This window comes from Microcebus murinus, chromosome 16, assembly GCF_040939455.1.
Source record: "Microcebus murinus isolate Inina chromosome 16, M.murinus_Inina_mat1.0, whole genome shotgun sequence".
Taxonomy (NCBI): Eukaryota; Metazoa; Chordata; class Mammalia; order Primates; family Cheirogaleidae; genus Microcebus; species Microcebus murinus.
The window spans coordinates 66,311,697-66,330,919 of NC_134119.1; the positions used below are offsets into that span (position 1 = coordinate 66,311,697).

Below are 19,223 nucleotides of genomic sequence, written 5' to 3' on the forward strand. Positions count from 1 at the left end.
CGAAACCAGCCTGAGCAAGAGCGAGACCCCGTCTCTACTATAAATAGAAAGAAATTAATTGACCAACTAATATATACAGAAAAAATCAGCCGGGCATGGTGGTGCATGCCTGTAGTCCCAGCTACTCGGGAGGCTGAGGCAGGAGGATCGCTCGAGCCCAGGAGTTTGAGGTTGCTGTGAGCTAGGCTGACGCCACGGCACTCACTCTAGCCTGGGCAACAAAGCGAGACTCTGTCTCAAAAAAACAACAAAAACAACAACAACAACAAAAACCCCACACATGCCAAGAATGAATAATTTTGGATGAGAAAATAAGGTCCTACAGACAGGGGAGATGTTCCAAAAGTGCAGGCAGAGGCGTTGGACACTAAAGTGCCTGTGGAGGTGACAGCCACGCTGGGGACACACTTCCCAGTCACAGGGAGCAAGACATCTCAGCCTTCTGTCACTGTTTCTTAGTATATATATATATATATATATATATATATATATATATACACACATACAAGACATCTCAGCTTCCAGGTCCCCTCTCTACCCCGTTGTGTCCCCTTCTTCCTGCCCCTCTGTTCCCCCTTCCGCGCCACGCCTACCCCCCATCCCTCAGTTTCCCCTTCTGGCTGCCCCTCACGGGGTCTCAGTGTGTGAGCTGTGCCGTGCCCGTCCCCTTGCGGGCTCCGTCTGATAAGCAGAAGGAGTTTTCATCATGTCCTGGCCCCCGCCCCCCCCAAATCCGATCTAATTCCGTCTCTGCTCTGCGGGGCCGGCTGGCCTAAGAGGATTGGGACATTTGCTAACCCGGCCCAGGACGGGGTCAGAGAACGGCTGTGCGGAGACCGCGGCGCCGGGGCGGCCACCAGGGGGCGGCAGAGGGCGCGGGGCCGGGGCGCGCACACCCGCTCACACCCGCACAACCCGGGTTGGAGGGGGTAGAAGGACGCCAGCATCTTTGTGTTTTTTTTTCCCCTTTTATTTCATCATATTATGGAGGTACAAATATTGTTAGGGTTAGAAATATTGCCCCGCCCTGGGGTCTCTCCCTGATGCAAAGCATGTTGCAAAAAAATGTGATACAAAATTCAAAGGACACTTTATTTTTAATTTTTTTTTATTTTTTTAGAGACAGAGTCTCACTCTGTTGCCCAGGCTAGAGTGAGTGCCGTGGCGTCAGCCTAGCTCACAGCAACCTCAAACTCCTGGGCTCAAGCGATCCTCCTGCCTCAGCCTCCCAGGTAGCTGGGACTAGAGGCATGCACCACCATGCCCGGCTAATTTTTTCTATACATATTAGTTGGCCAATTAATTTCTTTCTATTTATAGTAGAGACAGGGTCCCGCTCTTGCTCAGGGTGGTTTCGAACTCCTGACCTTGAGCAATCCGCCCGGCTCGGCCTCCCAGAGTGCTAGGATTACAGGCGTGAGCCACCACGACTGGCCAAAGGACATTTTAAATGAAGTTTAAAATATTTAAAAATATTTTAAAAATTCCACAGTTTTAATTTCTAATACAGTTGGTAGCAATAGATATAACTGATATCAACAGAAGCTCTTTGGATCCTCAGTTGCTTCAAATTTCAAGAGCTGGGGAGGACCCTGGGGTGTGTCTTGGGGACTTGGGGAAAGTCTTCTTTATTTCCTCAAACTCTTGGGCTCAAGTGATCCTCCTGTCTCAGTCTCTCGAGTAGCTGGGACTACAGGCGTGTGCCACCATGTCCGGCTAAATTTTTTAATTTTTTTATTGAGACATGTTCTGTTTCTATTAACCAGGCTGGTCTCGAACTCCTGGCCTCCAGTGAGCTTCCTGCCTCCCATAGTGCTGGGACTATAGGCGTGAGCCGCTGTGCCCTGGCTTGGCTGGCAGTTGTTCGTAAAGGGGGTCCGAGGACTCCTGGGGACCATCAAGACCATCACACAAGCCTGGTGACACCACAATTATCGTCGTAATAATGCTAATATTTTCCATGTTTCCCTTCCTTACATCACTGGTTGACAGTGGAGTTTTCCAGAGCCTGTAAGAGATCTCAACAGACCCAACGTGGTAGCAGCTATGAGAATCTAGCTGTTTTCAACTGGGCCTGACATTAAAGAGATTGGCAAGAGCAAGACTATAAACAATGTCGCTCTTCTCACTAACATTTCATTTTGGAAAATGTGGTTATTTGTTTTTCATTAAAAAACATGCCATTTTATGTTAACGTGTCATGAATTTATTTCAGTTATTTTAAATGGGTTGAATAGATTATTTTGTTTCTCAATTTTAATGTTTCTTAAGGTAAATGGCAATAGCTATAACTGATATAAACAAATGCTCTTTGGGTATTCAATGATATTTAAGAACATAAGAAAATCCTGTGACCAAGGAGGTGTAGACCCGTCTCTGGGCAGATTGTTCTATGTGGATGGAGCAGGAGTAACTTGCTATGCCTCTGTTTTGTTTCATATGAAAAAAAAAAAGAAAAAAGAAAAGGAAAAAAAAAAAACAACAACAAAAAAGAAGGAACTTGCTTATTCTGCTAGACAGGCATGTGGGTAGCTTCCAATTTGGGACTATTGGGAAGACTGGTGCTAGGAAGTTCTTGTTCTTTGTCTTTTTGGTGAAAGAAGACCAATTTCTGTTGGGTACATACCAAGGAATGAAAGTGCTGGGTCATATAGTAGGCATATATTTGATTTATAAAAACACTGCCAAACCAGTTTGCAAAGGGGGCTACAGTTTAATACTTTACTTGCAGTATGTGAGAATTCCAATTGCGCCACGTCCTTGCCAACACACGGTATTATCAGTCTTTCATTTTAGCCATCCTGGTGGGACATGGAGTTATCACTACTAGCTTTTAATTTGCATTTCTCTTATGACTGAGGAACGTGAGCCCTGTGTTATTTGTTGATAGATTAGTTGCCATCCTCACTTTTGAAATGCCCAAGGCTTCTACAAACTGGTTGGATTTCAAGGCATGATGTTTCGTGATCTCAACGGGGGCAGTGAGGGTCGCCAGGGTCCCTGTCCCGGGGGTCCACCTTGAGGCTGGTCTCAGAGCTCAGGTGTTCAGCATCACGGGGGCCGGGTTCCCACCTGAGCAGCGGCCCTCACAGGTGAGGGCTGAACACTCACAACCACCTGCTGTGGGGCAGGCATGTCGATTAGCCCATTCTACAGGTGGGGAAACTGAGCCCGGCAGGAAGGAAGGTGCCCATCTCAGGTCAGGCAGCTGATGACAGTAAGGATCTCCGGGGGTTCCCCACTGCTCAGACACCGTGTGCACCCAGGACCTTGGGGCCCAGAGCTTGGGGAACAATAACCCAGTGCAGACTGCCTATGAGTAGCTCCTAGTGTCAGCCCCACTGCACAGAGCAGGAAACTGAGGCTCAGACAAGCTGAGTGTCCGCTTTTGTCACACACATCAGTGGCAAGGCCAGGACTGAGTCAGCACCTGTCCCCACAGCCTGTGCCCTCCTGACCCCCAGGCTACACGGCCTCTTAGGACGCTCACCACAGCCCCACGGAGCCCAGAGGTCCATTTCTCAGATGAGGAAACTGAGGCTAGCAGAGGTTCTGTCAATTCCTGAGGTCACACGGGTGATGAGTGGCAGAACCAGGGGTGGAATCCAAACCTCTCTGGGCCCAGAGCCCCACCCTTCACCCCCAAATCTACCTGGGCTCCCTGGAAGTGGGATGAGGCCAAGCCCTCCCCTGACCCCACCATGGGCCAGGCCTGTGACACAGGTGTCTCGAGGCTCATCTGATAGGATCGTGATGACAACTCATCATTGTCCCCACTTTGCAGATCAAGAGGCTGAGACTACATGAAGGCCCCAAGGCCACACAGCGAGAAAAGGGCGTGGTGTAAGCCCAGGGGCACGAGCCCACACATCAGCCCTTGGCAAGGCCACCCCCTGCTCTGCCACGTTTGAGGCCCTCCCTTGTCAGCCCTCCAGCCTCCCTCTGCCACCCCCATGGCCACTCTGTCCAGTGGGGACAAGGAGCTGAGTGGATGTTCCCACTACCAGACATGAGACATGGGGAAAACTTGGGTTCATGGCACAGTTAGGGCCTGGACTAATCGACTCAGGGATGATGTGATCATTGAAGCAGGTAGAGTTTCAGATATCAGTGGCAGCCCCACCGTCTGACCTTGCTCTGCTGCTGTCACAAGCCCTTGGGCCTTTCGGTAAAACCCCATCACAGCTCTTTTCTTTCCTCTTTTTTTTTTTTTTGAGACAGAGTCTCGCTTTGTTGCCCAGGCTAGAGTGAGTCCCGTGGCGTCAGCCTAGCTCACAGCAACCTCAATCTCCTGGGCTCAAGCAATCCTCCTGCCTCAGCCTCCCGAGTAGCTGGGACTACAGGCATGCGCCACCATGCCTGGCTAATTTTTTCTATATATATTAGTTGGCCAATTAATTTCTTTCTATTTATAGTAGAGACAGGGTCTCGCTCTTGCTCAGGCTGGTTTCGAACTCCTGACCTGGAGCAATACACCCGCTCACGCCTGTAATGCTAGGATTATAGGCGTGAGCCACCGTGCCCGGCTTCACCTTTTTTCTTTGAGTCACTCTACCCGCTCTGTCCTACTTCCATTCATGCATTCATTCCATCCCTGTTTATCGAGCACCTGCTTTGTGTCTGACACTGTCCCAGGCACTGGGAATACAAGACAGGCAAGGTGCCAGCCCTCCTGACCAGGGGCAGACAAGAAACGAGGTGTCAAGAGTTTTGCATAAAATAAAGTAGGGTGACCGTGCTAGGGAAGGTAAGGGGTGCAGGCGTGAGGAGGCCCACAGTCCTGCAGTAGAGTGTGGACTGAAACCCATCAACAATCCAATCCAAGGATGTTCCAGCATCCCACAGGCCCTGGGGACCGCCAAAGTCTAACCCCACTCCTTCCTGCTATAGTCATGGACGTTACAATTAGTCTCAGAGTCAGGTAGTATGAGTTCTTCAACTTGTTCCCCCCCTCCCCCTAAGACTATTTTGATTTTTCTAGATCTTTTATATTTCCATAGAAACTTCGGAATCAGTTTGTCAATTTTTGCAGAAAAATCCTGCTGAGACTCTGATTGGGATTGCAGTGAAGCAAAAGACTAGTTTGGGAAGAACTGACGTCTTAATAATGTTGAGTATGCCAATCCATGAACATGGTATATTTCCCTGCTGACTTGGGTCTTCTTCGATTTCTCCCAGCAGTGCTTTTGTAGTTTTCAGTAGGACAATGATCTAATGGAAGAGATCACAGGGTTTATGGATGTATGGGACAGGTTGGGTGAAAAGAGGGGGTTGGGGACCAGGCTGAAGGCTCAGATTTCTGCTTGAGCCAGTGGGTGTCGATGAGAAAGAAATCAACTTGCCTCAGGTGACCCAGATAAGAGGAGGGACACAGACTTTGATTCAGCTTAATTGACCCCAGGGCCACATGCACGATCATCTGAAACCCACCTCTCTGCACCCCCATCCCCAGAGCCAAAAAAATGCCGAAATTCCCAGGGGAGGTGACTTAGAGTTGCTGACACCTTCTCCCTCTCGCAAGGACCTGTTTTCTCCTCCTGTCCCCAGACAGCCAACCTTCCTTCCCTGCTCCAGAGGGTCTGTTCCAGGACTGGATTTTCCCATCAGGGCCTCCTGACTGGGCCACCGAGGGTCAGGTGGCCCCTCCCTGTCTTGCTGTCACCCCTGGCTCTTCAAGCTAATGAGGCCTGCCCTGATTCCCCAGCCAGGCCAGCAGGCTTAACCCCTCCTAGCAGGGGGCTTGGGGGAGGGGGAGGAGGAAGAAAAGGCCCCTTATGGTGCATAGAATGACCCAGCCACAGGAGGGATTACTGAGTGAGTGTGTGTGTGTGTGTGTGTGTGTGTGTGTGTGTGTGTGTGTGTGTCTCGAGCAGCCCCACGTGGGACCCAGGAGCGCAGGGCGATATATGCAGAAGGACAGACGAGAGGAGACACAGACAGGGACAGAGACAAAGAAAACCAGAAGTGCAGAGCCAGAGCAGTACCAAGACAGGGAGAAAGGGGGACAGAAGGGGGACCCCGAGAGGAAGAAGGGACAGAAAGTGAAGCTTTCCCGAGAGGCTGGGCTGGATAAGGAAAGACAGAGGGACCAAGATGGGCCGAGCCTCAGGGACGGGAGGACAGGCACAGAGACGGAGGGACAGACAGACGCGGGGGAGGGGGAGACAGAGAGAATAAGAGAGACCGAGATGGTAATACGGGCTAATCAATAAGGACAGGGGCAGAGAGGAGCAGGCGGAGCGTGATGGAGGAGTTCACAGGCAGATAGGCAGAAATGGCAGAGCCTGAGGCCCCCCAAAAGGGAAACTGAGGCAGAGAGACCCCAAGCAAAGACCAAAGGTGTGGGGAGAGGGAGAGAGAGAAGGTGGGAAGAGAAAGTGGAGAATTTCAAAACAAAGGAAGAGAAAAAAGGGAAACCGAGGCAAGAAAAAAGTGAACGATGAGGCAGGATGATGAGCTGGTTGGCAGACAGACTGTCGGGGAGAGAAAGGGGGACCCCGGAGAGCCCCAGCCCCTCGTTTCCCAAATGATCTCTCAGGAACACCCAGCCTTTCTCTCCTTCCTCTTTGATGCTTCTCTCTTGGGACAATAAATAGCCAAAGCTGGAGGGACACCAGTCAGACCTAAGGAAGCACTTCCCTGAGGAGTAGGGGGGATTATGGCCACGGGCAGGAGCTGGGGCCTCTCCCCATGGCCCTAATTGCCAAGATGTCATGGGGGAGGGGAGGGGATTAAGCAGACGGGTGCCCCTCCCCCTCCCGGCCAATGTCACCTCCTGGTGCCCAGTCGAGTCCCCCACCTTGGCCGGGATTACCCTCCGAGATCCAGGCCATGGCAAATGACATCACTCCCAGCCCGGGCTTAAAATCTCCCCCTGTGAGGGGGCCTGTTTCCTCCAGCCTCTGCTGTCTGGAGCCTCTGCCCAGGACCTGGGCCACCCGGGGAGACCTGTCCCTCCTTGCTGAAGGTGAGTGTCTGCAGGAGCAGGGCCACCGAGGAAGGGACAGGAAGGGGCAGACAGACGGCAGAAGGCGGGTGGATTCTATCCGTGGCCGTGTTTTATCTGTGGCTGGCGCGTGATGTTTGTTGAACAGTCACACATGGGACAGAGGTCCCGTCCTGGCCTCTGGGGACGTGGGACCGGGCTGTGCCGGCACCAGGAGGAAGTGAGGGACTGGCCCACGGCAGGCAGGCGGGGTACCGAGCATTCGGGGTGGCTTGTTGGCCAGGCGATGCCATCAGACCCCAGCAGCGTCCAGGGTGGGGACTTCTCACCCTGGTTTCAAAGCAACTCTTTATCCTGCTTGTATTTCCTTTAAAACTCATCGCTGCCCGAAATTTCCCTCTCGTTTGCGAGTTTACCCACTACTTGCCCGTCTCCCTCGCCCAGTGCCCGGCGTGGGGTTGGGATTCGCTTATCATTTGCTGAGCCGAGGGACGGATGGCAGAAATGGGGCCCGGGGTGGGGCTGCGGCGGGAGGGACTGAGGGCAGACTTCAGAGACTGCCCGAGGGGCCGGGAGTGCGACGGTCTGGGGGTCACAGGGCGGTGAATCGACCGCTGGGGGTCTCGCTGCACCCAAGGTCCTACCTGAGTATTGGGCCCAGCACCCAGCTCCCTGTCCCCACTGGACGAGTGGCCCCGGGGGCAGCAGAGGGAGGCTGGAGGGGCGGGGGGGGGGCCTTGAACCTGGCAGAGGCGGGTTGGGGGTGGCCTTGCCAAGGGCTGATGTGTGGGCACGTGCCCCTGGGCTTACACCACGCCCTTTTCTCGCTGTGTGGCTTTGGAGCCTCAGTTTCCTCATCTGTAACATGAGGACAATGACAAGTTGTCATGACAATCCTATCAGATGAGCCTCAAGAAACCTGTGTCACAGGCCTGGCCCATGGTGGGGTCAGGGGAGGGCTTGGGCTCATCCCACTTCCAGGGACCCCAGGTAGATTTGGGGGTGAAGGGTGGGGCTCTGGGCCCAGAGAGATTTGGATTCCACCCCTGGTTCTGCCACTCACCACCCGTGTGACCTCAGGATTGACAGAACCTCTGCTAGCCTCAGTTTCCTCATCTGAGAAATGGACCTCTGGGCTCCGTGGGGCTGTGGTGAGCGTCCTAAGAGGCCGTGTAGCCTGGGGCTCAGGAGGGCACAGGCTGTGGGGACAGGTGCTGGCTCAGTCCTGGCCCTGCCACTGATGTGTGTGACAAAAGCGGACACTCAGCTTCTCTGAGCCTCAGTTTCCTGCTCTGTGCAGTGGGGCTGACACTAGGAGCTACTCATAGGCAGTCTGCACTGGGTTATTGTTCCCCAAGCTCTGGTCCTCAAGGTCCTGGGTGCACACGGTGTCTGAGCAGTGGGGAACCCCCAGAGGTCCTTACTGTCATCAGCTGCCTGACGTGAGGTGGGCACCTTCCTTCCTGCCGGGCTCAGTTTCCCCACCTGTAGAATGGGCTAATCGACATGCCTGCCTCACACCGGGTGGTTGTGAGTGTTCAGCCCTCACCTGTGAGGGCCGCTGCTCAGGTGGGAACCCGGCCCCCGTGATGCTGAACACCTGAGCTCTGAGACCAGCCTCAAGGTGGACCCCCGGGACAGGGACCCTGGCGACCCTCACTGCCCCATTGAGGTCACGAAACGTCATTGCCGTGAAATCCAACCGGGCAGGTGTTGGTGTCAGGCTCGTCGTCCATTCCCAGTGAAAGGTAGAAACTGTTCTTGTCATTGGGACCTGTCATATCTTGTGTATAAAGCCATTGCCAGTGTCTGCTGAGTGACTGGAGCTTCTTGTATCATGAGCTGTCTCGTCTCGTTGCCAAACCTGGGCAGAGGTTCCAATGGATGTTCAATATTATTATTATTATTGAGACAGAGTCTCACTCTGTTGCCCAGGCTAGAGTGAGTGCCGTGGCGTCAGCCTAGCTCACAGCAACCTCAAACTCCTGGGCTTGAGTGATCCTTCTGCCTCAGCCTCCCGAGTAGCTGGGACTACAGGCATGCACCACTATGCTTGGCTAATTTTTTCTATATATATTAGTTGGCCAATGAATTTATTTCTATTTATAGTAGAGACGGGGTCTCGCTCTTGCTCAGGCTGGTTTTGAACTCCTGACCTTGAGCAATCTGCCTGCCTCGGCCTCCCAGAATTGTAGGATTACGGGCGTGAGCCACCACGCCCGGCCTCAATATTATTTTTGTTATTATTCTTTGCTGACGTCTTGTTTACATAGACGGATGCTGGATGAGTAGGTAAATACTCAGTTCTCAAGGTCAGGATCATTACCAGCTGCTTGGTCTTGGGCAGGCCCGTTTCTCCCCCTGGGGCTCAGATTCCCTGTCCATGGAAAGGGATCATCTTTTTTCTATTTTTTTATTTTTTTTTTTGAGACAGAGTCTCACTTTGTTGCCCAGGCTAGAGTGAGTGCCGTGGTGTCAGCCTAGCTCACAGCAACTTCAATCTCCTGGGCTCAAGCGATCCTCCTTCCTCAGCCTCCCGAGTAGCTGGGACTACAGACATGTGCCACCATGCCCAGCTAATTTTTTCTATATTTTTTTTTTTTTTTTTTTTTTTTTTTTTTTTTTTTTTGAGACAGAGTCTCGCTTTGTTGTCCAGGCTAGAGTGAGTGCCGTGGCGTCAGCCTAGCTCACAGCAACCTCAAACTCCTGGGCTCGAGTGATCCTTCTGCCTCAGCCTCCCGAGTAGCTGGGACTACAGGCATGCGCCACCATGCCCGGCTAATTTTTTTTATATATATATCAGTTGGCCAATTAATTTCTTTCTATTTATAGTAGAGACGGGGTCTCGCTCTTGCTCAGGCTGGTTTTGAACTCCTGACCTTGAGCAATCCGCCCGCCTCGGCCTCCCAAGAGCTAGGATTACAGGCGTGAGCCACAGCGCCCGGCCATAATTTTTTCTATATATTTTTAGTTGGCCAATCAATTTCTTTCTATTTTTAGTAGAGACGGGGTCTCGATCTTGCTCAGGCTGGTCTGGAACTCCTGAGCTCAAAGGATCCTTCCACTTCGGCCTCCCAGATTGCTAGGATTATAGGCGTGAGCCACCGCGCCCGGCCCAAGGGATCGTCTTAAACGTGAGAAATTCTTGGCTTTCCTGGAAGGTCACCTGCTTCACTGGGCAGTCGGGCTCAGATTTGACGGTGAAGACAGTGAAAGTGGGTGCTTTTGTTCCGGCCCCTGCAGATTGTCCCTAGTGGGACAACTTCACAAGTCTCCCTGTTTCCACTGTCTGGAGGTTCATATTAAGCATTTTTGCATTTTGGAGAAGTGGAAGAGGACAGAGGGACAGCTCCAGGTTAGGGGGCTGGGAGAATAGGACGTTCAGGAATACTACTGAGTTGTAATCCTGGGTCCCCAGTGACAGCCTGTGTGTGGCCCTGGGTGAGTCACAGCACCTGCATCTGAAGATGCTCTCCTCTTTAAAGTGTGAGTGTCATAATAATACAGTCTCTACCTCCTAAGATCATGCTGAGGATTTAACGACATCCTGCATAGATTAGCTAGCTGGTGCTGTGTAACAAATGACCCCCAAACTTGGTGGCTTAAACCAGTCAACACTTCCGATCTCACATAGTTACTGAGGGACAGGAATCCACGAGTGGCTTAACTGGGTAATTCTGGTTTGGGGTATTTTTTTGTTTTTGTTTTTGAGACAGAGTCTTGCTTTGTTGCCCAGGCTAGAGTAAGTGCCGTGGCGTCAGCCTAGCTCACAGCAACCTCAAACTCCTGGGCTCAAGCGATCCTCCTGCCTCAGCCTCCCGAGTAGCTGGGACTACAGGCATGTGCCACCAGGCCCGGCTAATTTTTTCTATATATATTAGTTGGGCAATTAATTTCTATTTATAGTAGAGATGGGGTCTTGCTCTTGTTCAGGCTGGTTTCGAACTCCTGACCTCGAGCAATCTGCACGCCTCGGCCTCCCAGAGTGTTAGGATTACAGGCATGAGCCACCGCGCCCTGCCTGGTTCAGGGTATTTCATGAAGTTGCAGTCAGATGTTGACCAGGACTGAAGTCACTTGATGGCTTGACTGGGGCTGGAGAATCAGCGTCCGGTGTAGCCCATGTGGAGTTTGGCAGGAGGCCTCAGTCCCTTCCCACGTGGACCTCTCCACCGGACTGCTTGAGCTTCCTCACAACATGGCAGCTGGCTTCCCTTGGAGCCAGTGCTGGCCTTAGGAATCACACTGCCATTTCTGCAATGTCCTGCTGGTCACACCCTCGAGCCCGGGACTGCACAAGGATGTGAATAGTGAATATCACGGTGTAAGGATTATTGGGGGTTGCCTTGGAGGCGATTTGATTCTCTGGGTTTAATGCTGCTGTTTTTGGTTTTATCAGTCTCGATATTCCTATCAGGTTCTACATGACCTTTGCCTGTTCCTCCTTGATCACTCTGCTGTGGTCACACGGGACGCATTGTTTCTCCTCCCTCGAGACAAAGTGAGCCCATCTTCCAACTCGCCGCTTGCTAGTCCCCTCTGCTGGGGACCCTCAGATCTTACTCAACTTCATTAGCTGCCTCGGCCACCCCAAACTCCCTCACTGCTGTATTACCCTGCTTTGTTTCCCCAGGAGTTCTTGAAACCCTCTGAAAACATCTTGATTTAAAAAAAAAAAAAAATCCACTTCCTTGTTCCTTGTCAGTTTCTCTGAGCGGATCCTAGCAGTTCAGTTCCATGAGAACAGGGTCTCATTTCCTGCGACATCCCTGGAGCAGGGTAGGCATTCAGGAAACGTTTACCGAGTGAGCAGGAGAACCTCAACTTGCAGTAAACAGGCTGGTGGGAGGAAGGAAGCTGGTGGGAGGTAAAAATAAAAGTCACCTGGTTTTTATTCATTTCCTTATTTTTCAAATATTTATTGGGAGTGTGTGAGAAATCCATTCAGCTTAGGGTGCAGGATGGCTTCCCTGGGAAATTAGGTTTCAGCGGGGGACCTTGGGGAGGAGGAGGAGGGGTTAGTTGGTGAGAGGGACTCTGGACTTCAGCAGAGACATTCCTGGCCCAGGAAAGGGCTTATGCAAAAGCTGCAGGGCCTGAGGTTGTCTGAGGCCATCCTAGCGCCCCTCAGTGGGGAACCCCCCAAAAGTTTCCATGTTTTGATTGCTTTTTGGAGATTTCATTGTTGCTTCTGTTTTTGAAAAAGTAACACACACACAGTGAAAAAGTAATCCAACTGTAAAAGCAACGTATGGACACAGCATAGCTTTCTGACGGCAGCCATTGTAACTAGTAGCTTGTTTCCTTGCTGGGAATTTTCCATGCCTGTACGAGCATAAATTATATACATAATCCCTGCCTTGTATTAAAAATCACCAATAACAGCATATTATATATGCACACTGCTCAGAACCAGACTTTTATTATTTGGATAAATATATTATTATTTTATCAAAGTGTAATTTTAAAAAATTTAAAAATCTGACTCTAAGTCACATATATAATAAGTGCAGGTCAAAGGTTTATTTAAGTCATTAATAAAGGAAGCAGTTGTTTCAAAGAATTCCATGGACAGAGGTTAATATGATTATTCGGAAAGGTGTTCTTAAAAAAGTTTGCCCGGTTAGATACAAAACCGGACAATAAAACTGTAACCTATGAGGTTATCTTCTCTATTAGAGAGAAATCATTTGCAACCAAACTTCCAGAAGTTACCATTTACCTTGTCAGAGTCTAGACCCTAATCGAAAATCAATAAGTGAGTCTTAAATCAAACTCTGGTACAGTCCCCTAGAAAGTAATCTGTGGGTGGGTCTGTTCGACCAGGTTCCAGAATGACTTGGAAGTGACATGTCGTCAGCCATTTGTCTTATTGCCAAGCCTAGGATGTTGTTTCTTAATTGTATACTAGAGATCTTTTAAAATCAGTTCATAGAGAGCAGCTTTATAATTTTTAATGACTTTATAGTATTCCCCTACATAGGTATGCCATAATTTATTTTTACTTTTATTTATTTTTTTTGAGATAGAGTCTCAATCTGTTGCCCGGGCTAGAGTGCCGTGGCATCAGCCTAGCTCACAGCAACCTCAAACTCCTGGGCTCAAGCGATCCTTCTGCCTCAGCCTCCCAAGTAGCTGGGACTACAGGCATGTGCCACCATGCCGGGCTAATTTCTTTCTATATATTTTTAGTTGCCCAGCTAATTTCTTTCTATTTTTTAGTAGAGATGGGGTCTCATTCTTGCTCGAGCTGGTCTCGAACTCCCGACCTCGAGCGATCCTCCTACCTCAGCCTCCCAGAGTGCTAGGATTACAGGCCTGAGCCACCAAGCCTGGCCTCATAATTTATTTAATATAGTTTAGCTAATATATCCCCTTTGGTGAACATATTGGCTGTGTCTACATTTTGGCATCTAAAAATCCTATTGTATTCGGGTTGCACTTTTACAAGAAAAAAGCCCTAGTGTAGATGGGCTAGGTGGCACACACCTGTAGTCCCAGCTACTAGGGTGGCTGAGGTGGGAGGATCGCTTGAGCCCAGAAGTTCGGTGTTGCAGTGAACTATGATCACAGCTGTGAATAGTAACTGCACTCCAGCCTGGTTAGCATAGCAAGACCTCATCTCTAAAAAACAAAAACAATCTTAGTGTAAAGTCTGTGCAAACATCTGTTTGCAAATAACAACTATAACCACCAACAGTCGCATTGCACTTATTATGTGTCGGGTGCTATTCAAAGCCCCCGCAGAGCATGAATGCATTTAACTGTCACACCTACCCAAACATAGAAATACTACTTTCTTCTTTTTTTTTTTTTGAGACAGAGTCTCACTTTGTTGCCCAGGCTAGAGTGAGTGCCATGGCATCAGCCTAGCTCACAGCAACCTCAAACTCCTGGGCTCAAGCCTCCCGAGTAGCTGGGACTACAGGCATGCACTGCCATGCCTGGCTTATTTTTTCTATATATTTTTAGTTGGCCAATTAATTTCTTTCTATTTTTAGTAGAGACGGGGTCTCGCTCTTGCTCAGGCTGGTTTTGAACTCCTGACCTTGAGCGATCCTCCCACCTTGGCCTCCCACAGTGCTAGGATTATAGGCGTGAGCCACCGCGCCCGGCCATAAATGCTACTTTCTTTTATTTTAATTTTTTATTTTAATTTATTTTTTTCTTTTTATGGTGTAGATATTGTTGACACATAAATGCTACTTTCATTCTCATTTTCCAACAAGGCAACTGAGGTACACGTGGGAGGTGAGTAGCAGGGACAAAAGGAAGATGGCATTTTGCTCTGATAACTGTTTCTGGTTTGTTCCAATCTGCACTGGTACTGACATGACATAGGGGTCCCTGTTTGTCCCCACTGAGGCCGGAGCTGGGAGTTACCAGTCTCTTTCATGTTTGTCAACCTGATAGGTCCAAAATGGCTGTGGAAGATCATTGCTCACTGTCATTTTAATGTCTCTCTTTTAGGGTGACCATCCGGTTTGTCTGGGACTGTTCTGGTTTTAACACTGAGAATCCTACATCCCAAGAAACTGCCTCTTCCCCATTCCGGCCAAACAGGGACAGTTGGTCAGCCTGTTCTCCCTGGTTATTTGCGAGGCTGAACATCTTTTCCCGTGGTCACAGAGAGAAAAGGTCTTGGAGAAGGGACTGTGTCTGGATCAGATTTTTTTTTTTAAAGGCCAGAGTAGGAAAAAAGGCTTTCATTTGCGAGATGCCTTGTGGCTTCAGCTCTCTGCTTTATACTGAGTCGCAACGAAGCTCCGACAACCGCAAGAAAAGGGCCAGGTTATGGGGAGGGAAACTGAGGCACAGAGAGTTGAGATAAATGGCCCCAGGCCACAGACCTAAGAGGAGTCTGAGGCAGGGTTTGAAGCTCCGCCTGCCTGTCGCCAGACAGTTGAGTCACTGGTGAGTGTTTGAGTGTCCCCCTCTCTATCTTCTCTTGCAGGCCCCCTGCCCTGGGCCCCAGTGTCTCCGAGGATCATGATGGCGTATATGAACCCGGGGCCCCACTATTCCGTCAACGCCTTGGCCCTGAGTGGCCCCAGTGTGGATTTGGTGCACCAGGCCGTGCCCTACCCCAGTGAGTACGGTCCTTCTCCTCGACAACCCCCCCCCCGTCTCTTCTCTTGGGGACCTCTGGGGTCCCTTGTCCTCAGGAAGAAGGCACTTACAGGGGTGACATGGAGGCCACACACCAGCCCTATGTGTTCACCTGCAAATGCAAAACACTACTGTATGTCACTTAGGGATGTAGGAAAACATGGACATGTAGAAATGTAGGACAGTGGCTCCCTTTGGGGCGAGGAAGGAGGAAGCAATCTGGAAGCGGAACCAAGAGAAAGGAGGTTCCAAGAGAAACTGTCATCTGTTGGCAAAACTTCTCTTCTCTTCTCCCTTTTCTTTCTGACAGAGTCTCACTCTGTCACCCAGGCTGGAGTGCAGTGGCTTCATCATAGCTCACTGCAGCCTTGAACTCCTGGCCTCAAGTGACCCTCTTTGCCTCAGCCTCCCCAGTAGCTGGGACTACAGGCCTGCGGCCACCACACCTGGCTAATTTCGGTATTTTTAGTACAGATGTGGTCTCGCTCTTGCTCAGGCTGGTCTCGAACTCCTGACCTCAGGTAATCCTCCCGGGGCTCAGCCTCCCAGAGTGGTAGGATTACAGGCCTGAGCCACCTCTCCTGGCGGCAAGCAAAGCTTTATTTCCAAGCGCAGGTGAGCGCCGGGCCATTTTATTCATTTATTTTTGCATGAAGTGGAACCGTGCGCGTGGACTTGCCACTCGGGCAGGCTGGAAATGGCTGGATCAGCCATGCCACGCTTCTCCTGAGCGTGTCTTGGGCAGCGCGGAAGGAAGTTTAAAAGGGGGAAAGCACAACTCACACACCTTGCAGGGCTACACAGCCACTGCCCCGGGGGCGAGGCCTGAGTCCCAGAGTGACAAGCAGGCAGTGTCGACCCCGCCCTCGGTGCAGGCCAGTGGACACCGGGCGGGGCGCCTGGGCATGCCGCCCCCGCCGCCGGTGGCCTGACGCCCGCCTCCCCGCCCGCCCGCGCAGGCGCCCCGCGGAAGCAGCGGCGGGAGCGGACCACGTTCACGCGCAGCCAGCTGGAGGAGCTGGAGGCGCTGTTCGCCAAGACGCAGTACCCCGACGTGTACGCCCGCGAGGAGGTGGCGCTGAAGATCAACCTGCCCGAGTCCAGGGTCCAGGTGGGCTGTTGGTCCCCGGGCCCCTCCCGGCACGCCCGACCCTCCCTGTGACCTTCCGGGGACCCCCCACCCCACCCCCACCCCACCCCACCCCCACCCCACCCCCACCCTACCCCCACCCCCGGGACCCAGAGCGAAGGGAGCAGCCAGGGCTGTAAAGAGTAATCTCTCCCTGCACCGTCCCGCCGACCTCCCCCCCCCCGCCCCCTCCCACGCACTGCAGCCACCAACTCGCCCGCCCAGCACGCTCCTACCCCGATCGCTCGCTTTGTCCTGATGACCGCGTGGCCGGCCCATCGCCTTGTCGGGGTCTTTGCTCATCAACCAATCAAGCCACCTTGTCAATCAGTGAGACCCACGCTGACCGTGGCATTTAAAATGACCACCTTTCTGCACTTTCCCAACTCTCCTGCCCTCCTCCCTTGTCCTGCTCAATGGCTTCCTCAGTGGTATTTTATTACCATCTAAAATACTATATGATTTGCCTGTTGATTGACTATTTATCATCTGCTTCTCCCAACTGGAATGTCAGAGCCACTAATGGGTGCCCAGAGTGGGGAAGATGGTTAATGCATGCTTGTCCATTGATCGCATGGATGGATGGGTGGGTGGATGGGTGGATGGATGGATGGATAGATGGATGAATGGATGGGTGGCTGGTTGGCTGGGTGGGTGATTTGGGTGAGTGGATGGATGGATGGATGGGTGGATGGGTGGATGGATGGATGGATGGATGGATGGATGGATGGATGGGTGGATGGATGGATGGGTGGGTGGGTGGATGGATGGGTAAGTGGGTGAATGGATGGGTGGGTGGATGGATGGGTGGATGGGTGGATGGATGGGTGGATGGATGGATGGGTGGGTGGGTGGATGGATGGGTGGATGGATGGATGGATGGGTGAGTGGGTGAATGGATGGGTGGGTGGATAGATGGGTGGATGGATGGGTGGATGGATGGATGGGTGGGTGGGTGGATGGATGGGTGGATGGATGGATGGGTGGGTGGGTGGATGGATGGATGGATGGGTGGATGGATGGATAGATGGATGGATGGATGGGTGGATGGATGGATGGATGGATGGGTGAGTGGGTGAATGGATGGGTGGGTGGATGGATGGGTGGATGGATGGATGGGTGGGTGGGTGGATGGATGGGTGGGTGGATGGGTAGGTGGATGGATAGATGGATGGGTGGGTGGGTGGATGGGTGGGTGGATGGATGGGTGGATGGATGGATGGATGGGTGGATGGGTGGATGGATGGGTGGGTGGATGGGTAGGTGGATGGATAGATGGATGGGTGGGTGGGTGGATGGGTGGGTGGATGGATGGGTGGATGGATGGATGGGTGGGTGGGTGGATGGATGGGTGGGTGGATGGGTAGGTGGATGGATGGATGGATGGATGGGTGTGTGGATGAATAGATGCCCCGCAGTTGAATGCAAAGTTGGGAGTTGCGACTTCAGCACCTGCTACCAAGAAGCATCTTGATTCCTGGGAACCCCGAGGGCTCTCCTGGGCCTCTTCCTCACTGACCCACCCCAATCTCTCCTCTTACCCCCCAGGTTTGGTTCAAGAACCGCAGGGCTAAGTGCAGACAGCAGCGGCAGCAGCAGAAACAGCAGCAGCAGCCCCCGGGGGGCCAGGCCAAGGCCCGTCCTGCCAAGAGGAAGGCGGGCTCGTCGCCACGCCCCTCCACGGATGTGTGTCCAGACCCTCTGGGCATCTCAGATTCCTACAGCCCCCCTCTGCCCGGCCCCTCGGGCTCCCCCACCACGGCAGTGGCCACGGTGTCCATTTGGAGTCCGGCCTCAGAGTCCCCTTTGCCCGAGGCCCAGCGGGCTGGGCTGGTGGCCTCGGGGCCTTCTCTGACCTCTGCCCCCTATGCCATGACCTACGCCCCAGCCTCTGCTTTCTGCTCTTCCCCCTCCGCCTACGGGTCTCCGAGCTCCTATTTCAGTGGCCTGGATCCCTACCTGTCTCCCATGGTGCCCCAGCTGGGGGGCCCGGCCCTCAGCCCCCTCTCCGGCCCCTCCGTGGGACCCTCCTTGGCCCAGTCCCCCACGTCCCTGTCAGGCCAGAGCTATGGCCCCTACAGCCCTGTGGACAGCTTGGAATTCAAGGACCCCTCGGGCACCTGGAAATTCACCTACAACCCCATGGATCCTCTGGACTACAAGGATCAGAGTGCCTGGAAGTTTCAGATCTTGTAGAAGATTCTGCATGTCTCTGCACCTCTCCGTCTGGCCTCAGGACCCTCTCTTATCTAAATCCGGAGGAATCCCTGCGAAAACAGCTGGAACTAACGACTCTTCCAAGGGTGTGGCCTCCTTGGCCTCTCCAGGTGCAGCCTGCTTGGCACCGTCCACCCTTCCCTCCTTAGGGACAGACAGCAGGTCTCAGTGACTCTCAACCCCAGCACTGTCTCGTTAGCTCCTACTCCAGAAACCGGTGCTGAGAACTTCCCCTACGGAGAAATTAAACCACACTGGCAGTTGATTTGAAGTGATGCTTAGGTCAGAATCACCATGCCCTTGAACACACAGGTGGGCGGCTTAGTTCCCGAACTTTCCATTTGGGTCTTCTTTTTTTAGCATAGGATTAGGGATCTTTCTAGAAATCCCAAAGACAGACTTTAAGAAGCCCCATCAGGAAACCTTAGGCTAATTATACAGTTACATTAAAAAATTCATTAAAAAATGTTACAGTCTTCACAAATATCAGGCTTATGTGTTAGGTTTTTGATACATATATGTATGTATATACATATATATTTTCTTCTTGGTTTCTTTTTAAAGACATTTTATCATTCCTTCACTCATTAGCACACTGGAAATGAACATATTTGGTAAAAGAATGAAAGGCAAGTTGCCTGTTCTATCCCTATTCTTTTTTATTTTGTTTTAGGATTTTCTTATTATTATTATTTTTTTTTAATAGAGATAGGGTCTTGCTCTGTCACCCAGGCTGGAGTGCAGTGGCACCATCATAGCTCACTGCAGCCTTGAACTCCTGGGCTCGAGCCATCCTCCTGCCTCAGCCTCCTGAGTAGCTAG

General features: G+C 51.8%; 1 protein-coding gene across 2 annotated transcripts; it reads left to right on the top strand.

The window, feature by feature from the left end:
• The first annotated feature begins 6,893 nt into the window (after positions 1–6,893).
• CRX (cone-rod homeobox) lies at positions 6,894–18,883 on the top strand. 2 transcript variants are annotated; one of them, XM_012761579.2, is made up of 4 exons: positions 6,894–6,967; positions 14,901–15,035; positions 16,015–16,166; positions 17,733–18,883. In XM_012761579.2, the coding sequence occupies exons 2-4, from the start codon at positions 14,936–14,938 to the stop codon at positions 18,378–18,380; spliced, it is 900 nt and encodes a 299-aa protein (XP_012617033.2). In that variant the 5' UTR covers positions 6,894–6,967; positions 14,901–14,935; the 3' UTR covers positions 18,381–18,883. The 2 variants fall into 2 exon arrangements, with proteins under 2 accessions (XP_012617033.2, XP_075849495.1); XM_075993380.1 differs by lacking the exon at positions 6,894–6,967 and adding an exon at positions 9,946–10,080.
• Positions 18,884–19,223: the final 340 nt, after the last annotated feature.

Bases quoted from the DNA above. Each gene is read 5' to 3' on its own strand.
- CRX (XM_012761579.2), top strand. From the start codon at position 14,936: ATGATGGCGTATATGAACCCGGGGCCCCACTATTCCGTCAACGCCTTG. The intron at 15,036-16,014 runs GTGAGTACGGTC...CCGCCCGCGCAG, and splicing joins CCAGGCCGTGCCCTACCCCA to GCGCCCCGCGGAAGCAGCGG. The intron at 16,167-17,732 runs GTGGGCTGTTGG...CTTACCCCCCAG, and splicing joins TGCCCGAGTCCAGGGTCCAG to GTTTGGTTCAAGAACCGCAG.